At 45.0% G+C, this 13,686-nt stretch overlaps 1 protein-coding gene across 5 annotated transcripts in view; it reads right to left on the bottom strand.

The window, feature by feature from the left end:
• Positions 1-389: 389 nt before the first annotated feature.
• Positions 390-13,686, bottom strand: part of USP35 (ubiquitin specific peptidase 35) — a 40,186-nt gene continuing 26,889 nt past the window's right edge. For all 5 annotated transcript variants that reach the window (XM_079310538.1, XM_079310534.1, XM_079310536.1 and 2 more), the window contains 8 exons: positions 11,109-11,238; positions 9,735-9,836; positions 7,794-7,952; positions 6,880-7,073; positions 6,672-6,765; positions 5,063-5,169; positions 3,086-4,301; positions 390-1,938 (listed from right to left, as the gene is read on the bottom strand). In XM_079310538.1, coding sequence (XP_079166664.1) covers positions 1,768-1,938; positions 3,086-4,301; positions 5,063-5,169; positions 6,672-6,765; positions 6,880-7,073; positions 7,794-7,952; positions 9,735-9,836; positions 11,109-11,238 — 2,173 coding nt within the window. In that variant the 3' untranslated portion in view covers positions 390-1,767. The remainder of the gene's footprint in view (positions 1,939-3,085; positions 4,302-5,062; positions 5,170-6,671; positions 6,766-6,879; positions 7,074-7,793; positions 7,953-9,734; positions 9,837-11,108; positions 11,239-13,686) is intronic.

Raw genomic sequence — 13,686 nt, 5'->3', positions numbered from 1 at the left:
AAAGGAGCTAGCATGACAGCAACAAGAAAACTTTTGGCAACTTCTTTGAACCAGAAATAAATAGAAGTCTGTTAATAAAACCAGGGAACACTGTACTTTCTGTGACACTTCACTTTGGGTCTTTATTTATTTCCTCTCAGCACCTGACTTCAAAAACAACAAACACACTCCACTGCTCAAGGCTCCACTGTTAGTATTGTGATCTTCTGGAGGGCACACAGCTCTGCACTGAGGTTCCCATTTCACATCTGCCTGATCTCCTCTCCCAAGCCACCACTCTGCAGGACTGTCCCATGTCCTTGAGGATGGATGCCTCAGCTTCCCCATCTCTTCTTTGACCCATCAGCCCAATATCTATGAATACTTCAATAAGACACTAAGTCCGTATGTTGAATTAATTTCCTTTATTTATATATAGGAAAGGCAATAAAAGAATATGATAGTATACACCAGATATTTGACCCCAAGTGTCCTCTCTAGCAGACTTTTTGCTCACATTATCCATAGCAATGTCTGTGCTTTGCCTTTTCCTCCACAACAACACAATACTCCTACCCCAATACCCCATGGTCAGGATTAGGTCCTGCACTTAGGACCTAAGGCACAAGTCTCTGCCACTTGAGCCAGAGAAATCTTTACTATAGGTGTGAGGGAGGAGCAGGCAGGGGAAAACAGCTGGGGAGGGACATGGAAGGGAGCAGTGTTCCTGCAGATGTACTGCTTGGGGCTTGAGTTGGCCTCCTGCCATCCAAATCAGCCCCTGTTTCATGACTGATTTATATAATACATTGGTTTACATCATACATATTGATATTGGATTGATATAACATATCTGGTTGGGATACTCACCTTGCAAATCAGCATTAAAAAAAAATTCATGAGTTTAGCGGGGCTCTGTCATCTGCTGCTCAGTTCAGAGTATCCCAAGGGAAAACCCAAATTTTAAAGGGCAGATCCAGCCCAGAAGGCCATCAAATAACATCAGCAGAAAGAGACCAATCGAGTCCTAAAGATACATCTGGAAAAACAGCTGTGTGTCTTGGCCTGCCATGCACACTAACAGCATCCAGAGGTCATCAGTAACACAATGGGTCTTCACTGGAGCCCAGAAACCCCAAATGGATCAGGTCAGTCTCTCTTGGCTGGAGGGATTTGTTCCCCTCAGTCTCTTTTGGGTGTCTTATAAGGCAGCATAAACCCTCTCTGACTGACCTACCACTGCTTGTCTTACAAGCTCACTGCCTCACAGACCAGCACTGCTACATTTTGGCATTTTTTCTACCTTCAGAGTTTGTCCTGCTGGATTCCCAAACTACATTAAAAAGAAATATAACAAGTGAGCAGAGGTTGCCCCAGCACCACCTTGGCTCCACGGGAAGGGCTGCAGACAGGATGTGTGTGGGACATCTCCATCCCCGGGGCACTGCTGGGTCCCTCTTCTCCCCACGCCTGTCCCCATGTCACCTCCCCAGGCTGGTGGCACGGCTCACAGCAGGCAAGACATGGCTATGCTGAAGCAGAAGGGCACTTCTCCGAGCTGTCAGCAGCTGCTCATCTCTGCATTAGCTTAGGTACATTAAGGCATGAAGACCAAGTGCATAGGAAGCAGCAAGACCCTCTGGGTGCCTCCAAATCAGCCCCTGAGACCTTTTCCATTTAAATGTTTCTGAAATCCTCCTCCAGGGCACTCACTGTCATTGGGGTGAGGCAGAGGAGCTCCTGGCTGGGGCTGGCCCCATGGGCACTGCCATCTGGCTGAAGTGTTGGCTAGAAGACGAGCCCATGGAAGGAGCCGGATCCGCCCCCGCCCGCGGCCGGGCTGCAGCCCCCGGACGAGCTGTCATCATCCTTGTCCCTGTCCAAGTCTCTCCACCACAGCGGGGATTTCGGCAAGGCAGAAATGTAGGCGGCTCTGTTCCTCGCTTCTTTCTCCTGCTCCTGGGAGAAGGAAGGGGGAAAATAGCACAAGGATATCAGCAGATAAAAGATCCAGGTGGGGGGATGCTCCCACCATCACCAAGAAGCCTGTGAGGTTTCCCCTGGGAGCTTCCTTCAAATTAAACTGGGGTGTAAAGGCCATGTGGTCTAGAGCTCAGCAGGAGGGATGCAGCAGAACATTGCAGCTCTTCAAGGATCTAATCCAGCCCAACCATGTCACCCATGGGAGTGCAGGGACCCCTCAAATCGCCCCACATGCAGGTCATGTCATAGGAGACACTTGTTTGGAAAGCATTGAACTCCGTTGCCTGAATTAAGTCTGTTCTAGTTTGTACTCCCAGCTCACCCATCTGCCCAGGGAAGCTGTAGATGCCTCATCCCTGGAAGCATTCAAGGCCAGGTTGGATGGGGCTTTGAGCAACCAGGTCTGGAGTAAAAGGTCCTTGCCCATGGCAGAGGGGTTGGAACTGGATGTTCAGTAAGTCCTTTCCAACTCAAACCATTCTATGATTCTATGATAAGAAGAGAAAAAGGGGGGGAAAAAAAAGACTTTGCTTGCAATGGTTCAGGTGAGCATCAGAGATGGTAGGAAGGAATAGCTGAGTGAAGGTGGGAGGGAGAAGAAAGGGTAGAATGTAAGGAACAAGAATTTTACAATGAAGATGGTGAGGCACTGGCACAGATTTCCAAGAGAAGCAGTAGATGCTCCATCCCTGGGAACATTCAAAACCAGGCCAGATGGGGCTCTGAGCATCTGAGTTGAAGACGTCCCTGCTCATCCTGCAGGGCAGGTAGCCTTTAAAGGCCCCTTCTAACCCAAACTATTCCATCATCCTATCTTTCCTAGGCATTTCAAAGAAAATTTCAGGCTGAGCTTCCAGGAACAGACAACAGCAAGTCAACCCCAAGCACAACCACAAGGCATCTTGTACCAACCTCAACACCCAGTTTCATCAGGAAACTATAACCTGTTTATATCTGGGTGCTAAAAACAAAAAGGGATTTGGCTTCAGGGCTGGGGGGTATGTTCAGGATTTTAACCACAGGACAGGATCCCACTGCTGCCTGGGTGGGTGGGAATGTGGCCCATGAGCCGGACAGCTGCAGAACCACAGCCTGCACAGCCATGCACAGCAGCAGCAGTTACCTGCAAGAAGAGGATGTTATCTTTGGAAATGGCTTCCATCAAGTCCTTGTGGAGGGAGGGCTCTCCATGCAGGTGGCTGGCCTCAGCCAGAGCCTGGTGCAGCAGGCAGCCCTGCCGGGCCGGCCGCTGCCGGTAGAAGAGGACATAGGCAGTGTCCTTGGGGAAGAACGAGGTGACGTTGCTGACCGACTCGAAGGAGGAGAAGGAAACTCTGGTGTCATTGAAGAGGTACCACTGGATTTCAAAGTCCAACTGCTTGTCAGAGGCCTGTTTTGGCACCCCATCCTGGGGCTGCCCGTGGGGGAGGGTGTCAGTGCACTCCCTGGAGTAGCAGTAGTAGTGGCCGCTCTCGGAGGAGATGCCTGAATGCACCACCACGCTGCAGAGGTCATACACTACAGTCATGAAGCCACTCCCTGGGACAGCACCATCCTTCCCACAACAGCAAACCTCCTCAGCTTCCTCTGGAGCAACAAGGACAGGTAGCTTGAGCACCACAGGGATGGAGACATTGTCCAAGATCTTCTTCCTCTTCATAGTCCGTGGGTCGAAGGAAAACCGCAGCAGTGTGAGGATGAGGTAGTGTGGACCCTCTGTCAGCTCTGCCACCTTCTCAGCATCCTGCAAGGAAGCACATTTCTCACAGTGGTATTTATTCTCTGCTGTCAGTCTCTCTGGGGATAGAAAATAGTTAATTAAATCTGGGACAGATCTGGAGTCCTTGGGAGCACATTCCTGCTCCCTGAAAGTCGAGAGAGGGTCTTTGGCTGCATCCACCCCAACATCATTGCCACGTATGGGATTTGCTGCTTCTCCTGATTCCTGGAAACCTAATGTTTCCACCAACACTGATGATGCTGCATGGTCACTGGCCATGGGGGCCTTCCTCTGGATCCAGGGAGAGCCTGTAAGCTGGCCTGCATTTTCTGGAGGCTCAATGAACTGTGGGACAATTTCTTCCACTGGTTGAACAGATGTGGTCCCATGCACGTTCCTGTCCGAGGGAGGAAAAGCCAGGGACAGGTCTGTGAAGGCTTCTTCTCGGGAGGAAACATTCAGGCACTTCAGGCAGCGGATCTTTGTCATCATTTTACCCCCAAACATCTTCTCAACCAATGTCTTGTTTAAGTAATGATGCTCTACTGCCTGAGACATCAAGCTGGATTCCTTGAGTTTCTGGTAGATCCTTTTTCCAGTTTTTTCTTCTTCATGCAATCTTTGGCAGGGAAGAAAAAGGCTGTGTTATGCATCAATACAACACCAAGAGGTAGTTTCTAAAGTAGGGCTCCTGTTCTTCACCACAAGTGGTTAATCCCAGTTAACCTGCCTGTACCCAGGGGTCTGATGCTGAGGGAGAAAGGTGGAAAGGAGTCAGACAGGATTTGGGAACCTAAAATCTTCATGTGCCACTGACCCCACACTTTTAGAGGGACCATTGGGACACCAGAGATTTGAATTTTCTAGATAAAAGGCAAAAATCAACATTTTACAGAGTGGCCTGTCAGGTAAATCTCTAAGGTTGGTACAATCTTAGATTAGGTATCAGGAAAAATCTCTTCACTGAAAGGGCGAAGGGTGGTCAGGCTTTGGAATAGACTGACCAAGGAATTAGTGAAATCACTGTTCCTAGAAGTGTTAAAAAATGTGTACATGTGGCATTTAGGGACTTGGGCACTTAGGCGTGCTGGGTTAATGGCTGGACTCAATGATCATAGCGGTCTTTTTGAATTCCTTGTGTCCTCAGAGAAAAGGCAGAAATTTTCAAGCTGAACTAAGTTCTGACCTTACCCCTAAAATTGCCCAAACAGGGCAATTAAGGAGCCTCAGACCAATCTCACTATCCCAACCCTCCACTCTCCCAACTCCTCTGGTCTCAGCCACGTGCCCTGTTTGCCTGTGGGTCAGCACTGACCACCACACTGGGGTTTAGGGATGCTGCTGTCACCAGGCTCCAAGATCACGGCGCTCGTCACGTACCGGTCCAGCAAATACTTGAGGTACTCTGAGCAGTCCTGCTGAGCTCCAGGGGTGAACCAGGGGGGCCAGGAGGCAGAGAGGAAGCTCTCAGGGGAGATGGCAGGTCGCTGGCAGCAACACAGAAAAAAATGTGTTTAATCCTAGTGATTTTTCCTCAATTCACACAGGGGGATGGAGAGAGAAGAGGAGCGGTTTTTGGCTGGTTCACAGGAAGCACAGTGTTTTGTGCCTGATAAGATCCTTTTTTTCCCCCCTACAAAGGCTAATCCCAGGAAGACTTTCTCAGTTTACTGCAAGCCAGGATGGTAAGGATGAATTTCAGACATTATTTTGCATATACTTCTATAAAATATCCCTGTGCTTATCATCAATTTTTAAATGGTTTATTGGCCTGATCCAGATAATTCCACTTAATTCAGCCTGAATTTAATTTGCTGCTCCATTTAATTTGATCAGGATCTCTCTCACCAAATCCTTCATAAAAAAAAAACAAAGCAAAAAAATCCACTAAACTTCCACCCAACATTCTGATCACTGCAGGCAGCTAATCTGTGTTACCAGATAACATAATTGCTGTCATTAGGAAACAGAACCATCTTTAGCAAAAAAAGTAACTCCAAGAACAACCCAAAGAAGAAAAATAACCAAAAGGAAATTAACAGGAAACTATTAACTGTCAGCTACATAACAAGCAAATATGCTTCTGTACTTGCTCATCACAAAACACAGACACCCTAACCTGCCATGAAAACCTAGACTCTTCTATGACCAAATATTAAATTTAACAGGATATCTATATTTCCCCCCCCCCCCCCCCTCCAGGTCATTTGTAGTGACATAACACCACAATGCTACCAGCCAGCTCTGCCAGTCAAGGTTTAGGAAACAGAAAAGCTGGATTACTTGCTACCCAGCAAGGGAAAATTCACTGGCTTTCCAAAATCTTGTCTTTCTAGGGACAGAAAGATATATTTTCAAGAGAGGAATTAAATATGACCTAGCTGTATCTCCAGACATCATGGCACTAAATTTCACATTTGTCATGGAAATATTTGCAATTAGTTTAAGGGTGTTATTTTTATTTTACTTTCCCTCACATACCAAGGATTCAGAGATCTGGACTCGAAGGGGGTTTTTATAATTATCCTTTTAACAGAACCACTTTTAAAGCAATATTCACTGATTGCTACTGCTTTCTGGGCAGCAGTGGGACAAACAAGCTGCTCCAGTCTTCTTCCTTGCTGCACAGCAAGAAACAAAACCTCTGCTTCACACCAACAGGCTTCTCAGCTGACCACAGATGTAAACTGTTACCTAATGGATTTCATTGTCAAAACCATTAGCTATTTACATCAGCCCAGCCCAAGAGGACCACAAGTTAAAGACAGGCAGACTGGTGTGAACACAGCTCACTTTCATGGGTGACAGGAGTTTCCCTCCACTTCTCCCAAAATTAGCCTCTTGCATATAAACAAAATTTGTCCCATTACAAAACCCACCAAGATCCACAGCTCCTTATCAGCCCGTTAGAGCCGGCAGGAAGCAACTTGGAGACGAGCCTTTCCGCAGCCGACAGTCCAAACAAATAACTAGGACATGAAATAATTACCTGACTGTGCTCCAAAAATGCAAAGAGCCACTGGAGCTTTGTCATCAGGGGCTGGGAGTTGCCCTCAGTTAAATTCAGCACTGAATGCCGAAAGCTGTGAAAGAAAAGCAGAGACACAATCTGTGAGATGGAAAATCAGTGTGGGACACGCAAGGCTGGAGTGAGGAGCAACCCCTGGAGCAAAGGGAGCAAGGGAGGAAAAACTCACTCTGAAGCCATGAAGAGAGACTGTATGATGCTGTTCATGTAGCAGGTGTTTCCCAAGTTAATTAACCCAATCTTTCCTGTCTCTGATTTAGATGCCAGGCGTGGGTAGAAGCAGGCCAGCTCGTTCTTCTGGGAGGTCCAAGCATTTTGTCCCAACAGGTGTTTAATCCGGTCCTCATTTGGAATTGGGAGAGCCTTGGAAAGAGAGATCTGTGTTACAAATCATTATCTGTCCCCACAAGGGGCAAGCACCGATCTCTTCCCTCCAGTGATCAGTGACAGGGCACAAGAAACAGCATGAAGCTGTGAAGCTGTGTCAGGGGAGGTTTAGGTTGGATATTAGGAAAAGTGACTGGGCACTGGAAGAGTTTTCCCAGGGAAGTTGTGATGGCACCAAGCCAAGAAGCATTTGGACAATGTTCTCAGGCACACTGTGATTCCTGGGGTCGTCCTGTGCAGGGTCAGGAGCTGAACTCAATGATCCTTGTGGGCCCCTTCCAACTCAGGGTATTCTATGATCCTATGACTGATCTTTTCCCATGAAAAATTAGTAATGGGAACTGCAAAACTCCTCTGCTAGAGGTGCTCACACAACTCATTTTGCCTGCTCTTCACATGCATGGAAGAGTTTACCTGTTTCTATTAGTCCTTTAGAGGCATTTGAGAACAACATTACAGCTAAAACCTGCAGGCACCATCAGGACTTCTGCAGGCCCACCATTAGAGAAGTAACTTCCTTCAACCTGCTCACACAGGGCTCCCACTCAGAATTCTAATCCCCCTTCTTCTACCACCACCTGAGGTGTTGAAGTCAGGACATCCCTACCAGTGGGACAGTCCCTCTATTCCAGGCTACTGACAAGGATGCCATTTCCATATGGAAAGCAGAACAATTACTGATAGGGCATGACTTACTTTAACTGCTTCCAGGACTGGTTCATAGAGGTCTGGGAATCCTGAGAAGCGGAAGAACATGCAGTGGATGAGCTCAGCAAGCTGCTCCAGGGAGCTGGTTGCAGAGTTGGAGTCCTCCTTCTTCAAAGAGGCCACCAGCCTGGGGATGTGAGGCAGCAGCTGGAAAAGAAAAATTCACTACAAAAATTACTCCACATTATTCACAGAATTTTAATACATTCAGGGGAATGAAATTCACCACAGGCAGAAAAGACAGTGTACAGGAGCTGATTTCAGTGCCATTCTAGACTTCATGTTTCACCCTTTGAACTCAACAGCAACTCTTGTTGATTTTGGCAGCCTTAGAGGGTTTTGTGTTGCATGACACCTGCAGGCTTGTGCTGCTGCTTTGGTGAGCTGCAATTGCCATTCTTTAGTCTCTCCCTAAATCCCACACCTACATTGGAAAGGATATGCTGATTGCCAAGTGCAGGGATTCAAACCTGCAAGGCAGATGGTATTAGCCTAAAAGAAATGCTGTCTGCTGTGCTCTATGTTATTTTATACTGAATACCCTGAGATGGAATTGGTGTGGTGGGATAGGTGGCAACAGGCACATAAACTGCACATCTTTATTTTGCTTTCATCTCAAAGATGTAAAAATGCACGAGCAGCTGCAAATCCAAACAATCTGTTGCTCAAGGGCACCCTCTGCTGACCCTGCAGCTGCACACAGAATTAAAAACCTATTTCCATCCCCACAGATGTGCTAGAGTGACCCAGGCTCTTACACAACCTTTTTCATATTTGTATTTTAAGTTATTTTTAGCCCAGTGTAATCCCGAAGTAAAGTATCAGGACCCCAGTCCAGCCAATCCCTCGTCCTCTCTTCCTCCCTTGGTCTTTCCTTTTTTTCTTCCCCTTCAAAATGTTGAGATTTTAACTATTTCCCTTCCAAGGGGAAAGGTTGTTGGGGAAACAAATCAATTGCAGCACCTTTTTATACATCAGAATTTTGCCAAGCTGTGATGGGAACAATTCTCAAAACCTTTCCAAAGTACTAGGGCAAACACAGAGACATGGTTTGACCCTGCTGGGTTTTGGTTTTGTTTTTTTTTAATAAGGGAGGAAATTGCTTATGGGCTACAGATGGAAACTTCAAGCCATGAGCAACTCACAGCTTCTGGAGTGTTTCAAAATTTGATGCCCAACTGAAGACAACACTTTGGAATTACTCTATTTTTAGAAACCAAAGAGTTTCTCAAGAAATTCAGATTCCTTCTAAGTATCTCCAGCTGAGGAATTGAAAATGTTGGCTAGCTTTGCTTTTTTCTATCTGTTTATTCCATGATCTTTAGGTGGAAAGCCAAATATAAGGGCTTTAATGAGAAAGTACAAAATCAAACATTAATAAGAGTAATTTTTCATTACTGCTTTTATCAGTTCAATCACTACAAGCATGCTTTTGCCTTCAGCCTCCCTTTTTAAATTCAGCATTCCAGAGGCAACACCAGCAGGAAGCAGAGCTGTGCCTCAGTGCCAACAGCAAAACAAACTACAAAATATCACTGTGGAAATTCAAATGTTGCCAAAAGCTGGTTTTGCTTTTAACAGAGAATTTGTGTAATGAAGTGTTCTGATCCAGTCTTCTGGTCTTGCTGCACTGCTGCTTTACAAACCTTCCAAACCACTTTAGGAAATGGGTGCCACATGTTGGTGACAATTTAAAGTCACATGTGGGATGTGGCCCACTGAGTCCAACAGAAGTGAGGGACCTGCTTAGGAAAAGCAAGGGCTGTTTAATAATGTATTCCTTGCTCTCCACAGTGAGAGCCCTCTGAGAGGTTCTCAGTGCAAAGGCTCCACCAAATGCACTCCAAAGCCAGAGTGGCAATATTTGCCACATCTCAGGTCCCCACTAAGGGGACAGTGTCCCCATCCAAGTGCCAGACACAGCCTTACCAAGTGAAATGCCTCGTGGGAGTGCTGGAAGCTCAGCAGCATGTACTGCAGGACAGACAGAGCCCCCTCCCTCACAATGGGGTACAGCAGCTTGGAGAAGACCTGGTGGAGGAGAAAAAAAAAGCAAATGAGAAGGCAGAAACCAGCAGGAGAAGAGAACAGCAGGAAGCAGAGACACTGGGCATCTGTCATGGGTGCTGGTCTCTTCCTACTCCATGCTGGATGTTGAAGCAAGCCTCCAGAGCCATCTCCTGTCCAGACAGGAGGGTGTCCTGTCTGCTCAGGACACCCTTAAAAATGCTGTGTGGGTTATCCTAACCCTTTCAGGCTTGTGTAATGCCTCTATGACAGTGCTGCATCTCCATATCTCCTCATGAAAAAGCCATGCAAGCACAGCACAATGCTAGGTTTTCTAGTATTCTGGGAATGCCAGAATGTGCCTCTTAATTTATTCAGAAACTTGGAGCTTTATCACTAACCTTTCAGATAAAGAGATAAAATGCAAGTATCTTTTTCAAAGGCTATAATTATATTATTTATTCTTCTTTACAAAAAATATCTGTGTACCCTCTACTGCTGTCAGATCATACTTCTGAGGGTTTCAAAAAATCACATGTTATTTTATGGGCTGTGTCCTTTCCTATGTATTAACAGTGAAAGGAAAGAAAGAAAAGCCAGAGATGCTTGGCTACAGTTCCACTGCTCAATGCACTTGAGGGATCACAAAGACAAATGCAGTTATTGATAATGTTCCAATACTGATAACTATAGAATGACAGTATCATTTAGGTGAGGAAATACCTCTAAAGTCATTGAGCCCAGCTGTTAACCCAGCACTGCCAAGCCCATCATTAAACCATAGTCCTAAAAACTTAGTCTTAGTAGCTTCTATGGTGACTTCTTCTGGTAGATGTTATACCCATTATTAAAAGGAGGGAAGAGTAGGACCACAGCATGGGAAAAGTTCTGAAATAGTGACCAGAGAGAGCAAGTACTCAGTGCTGAAACAGGTGATGGCAGCAGGGGCTTTATCTACACTAATAAAAGAACTAAGTCAGGGCACAGGATTTAGAACTGACCTGTGCCTGTGTAGACCATTAATATGCTCACTGATAGGTATTTTGCCTGTTTGAAAATCCTTGGCTACTTTATTTCATAACCTTTAAGATATCAGTACCTCTGCAGACCACAACCTGCAGCATCCCAGGTTATTCTGGAAAACATCATTCCTAGCTGCAAAATCAGTATCCCCTAGGACAGCAGAATCTTTTTTTCTCTATACATCTCATCTTGTCTTTTGAAAGGCAAGGTGATATTTCAGGTGCAAGATGGTATTTCTGTGGTTCACATTCACATTTAAAAGAGCCAACTGACCTTTTCTATTTTTGAAAGAGTGACTTCAATCAAGATGCTGAACTTTTTCACAGCAGCCAAACCCTTCAGCAGAGCAATGATCCACTTGTCTATGTTCTTTCCCAGGGGCCAGGACACCCAGTCAATCATTCTGAAATGAAACACAAACTCTTAAATAAATTTAATGCACATATTGTAAAGTCAAGCTCCACTCTGGGTCAAATCTCCTCCAAACTGGAGTCTAGTCATGGGATGAGACAGACTCTTCACAAAGCATTTCACGTTACTCAAAGCACAACAGAGCCTGAAGCAGAAATACCCCAATGTCACCATCACACTGTGGTTCATCAGAGGATCAGGCCAAGCCCACCAAGTAAAGTGGGGATTTTTTCCACAAATGTCAGTCTAGTCAAGTTAAAATTTTTAAAACCGGTGCAGTGCTCTATATACTACTCATGTGAGGGTTTGATTGAGGTTTCTGCATTGTCACCATTAGAAAACACACGATACTGGTTTGATCTCTGAACTGTTACTGGTAAGGGAAAAAAACTCAGATTCATCTCTTTTAGTTTCTGTGTGGGAAACATTGATTCCCAAAAACATATTAAAAAACTTCCCCTGGAAACTTTAATAGAAGTCAATTACTCCTGAATGTTGCAGATTAAAAAAAATAATTTCTAGCTACTCAACCAACATGTTGTCACGTTTCTCAAGAAATAAGTGCTTTAAAGAAGTTTCTCATAAAAAATAACCTAAGACTAAGTGATGACACATCATTTTTGTTTAATGTTAAACAACTGGGAAGTAAGACTTGGGAACTCCAAGTATCAAACTTCGCTGACCATTTCAGTACCTTTGATTTGAAGATACCCCAGACCTTCAGGCTACACCTCAGACCAGCCACCTTACCCAGTCAGTTCCTTTTGCTTATCAATCTGTAGCTCATGCAAAATAAAAGAAGGGAAGATAGATAACTAACCACCACAAGGTAAAGAGTGAAGTTTACAAGGAACTGGAAAAATTAAAAGTCTAGTCAGTAAAAAAAAATACTTGAAAAGCAGAGTATGTTGGGATGTTGAAAAATAATAGAAGTCAAGCCAAGTTGGATAATAAAGCAAATGCCAGAGAAGCTTGCACACACACTTGCACCAGAGAACAAAGAAAGCCATGCAATCACTGTATGTGAAGATACACAACTGTCAGGCACCATCAACACAAGAGGAAGATCAAGGAGTCACAAGGAAGACCCTGAGGATTAGAAATGTAGAACTGGAAGGAAATGTATCAATTCAAAAGGCATGCAAGGCACTAGAAATGGAGGGTACCATAACTCATCTGCTTGCAGACAACCAGGCAGACACCAGGTGACTACAAGTTCCCAGAGTAACAGCAGCCATGGAAATAAGCAGCACCATCTGTGGTGCAGAAGGAAAAGTGTTCTCTACAGCAAAACAATGACCACCACCAACTCAGGTCATGGTCAGGCTGCCATGATGAACATGGTGCACAAACATCTCCATCTGTGCCTAAGACCAATGAGCTGTGTTGAAGAAACCTGTTCAGGTGGTAGAGGAAATGAAGAACACTTCCTGAAAGAAAAGCTTAAAATAACCTGGCTTGTTTAGCACAGCCATGAGAAAGCAGAGATGGGAAGGGACTGCTTTTCCTGCACACATTGAAGGAATAAACACCAGGGAGACAAAAGATATTTCAGCTATGTCTGTTGGCATAAGATCAAATGAACTGTATGATGGCCAGAAATATAGACAGACTGGCTGTTAGAAGAGAGATTTGACCCACTAAAGCAACCCAGTGGAGGAAGAACTGTGAAAGAACAGCAGTGGGAGCATTGCTCTGCTTTGAGGAGCAGAGTTGAACATTCATGAAAGGGGTTTATGATGTTAATGCTATAAAGCAGAGAGATGGATCCAGAGATTCAAAAGTCCTTTTTCTACCTATCTTCTTTAAACAGGCATAAAATAAACTAATGTGCTTCAAGCTATACTTTGTCAGCACTGGTAGGTAGGTTACAGTGCTGCCTGTGCTGCTACAGCAGGAAGAAATTACATTTTAAATTCAGACTGCATGATACACAAATATCTTAGTAGTGATGACCCTAATTTGACAAAGGAGTTATTGATTTGGAATGCTAAATTTTTAAAAGCCTAGACCCTGATCTCCAGAGGTAGCAAGTGTGACAGCAGATGCTTTCTGCATCTGGACCCAGGCACTTTGGAACAGATACATACCCAGAAAAAAAAATGAAACCCAAATCTGTGAGTATCTCTGACACCACAGATGCACAATAATACAGTTTATCTAAAAATAGACAAACTCTGTAAAAGAGATTGTGGTGTACACTTATGCCAGCAGGTGACAGCCTTGCTTTTTTTACCACTACTTGTTCTTTACATGCTTGACCAGAAACTCCACATAAATCCAGTTTATTGCCCTGCTACTCCCAAATCCAAACTTCCAAAGAAGACACTTCTGCATGCAACAAGTTTGCCATGGATACTATACTAAAAGATCTTCAATTTGCCTATTTTCCTTTAATTTTTCTAGGTATGGAGCACACACATCCAACAGCCTGTGGTCA

Source organism: Erithacus rubecula (genome assembly GCF_903797595.1).
Source record: "Erithacus rubecula genome assembly, chromosome: 1".
Classification (NCBI taxonomy): domain Eukaryota; kingdom Metazoa; phylum Chordata; class Aves; order Passeriformes; family Muscicapidae; genus Erithacus; species Erithacus rubecula.
Note: the sequence above shows the minus strand (reverse complement) of the source record. Positions and strands in the feature narration are given on the sequence as shown.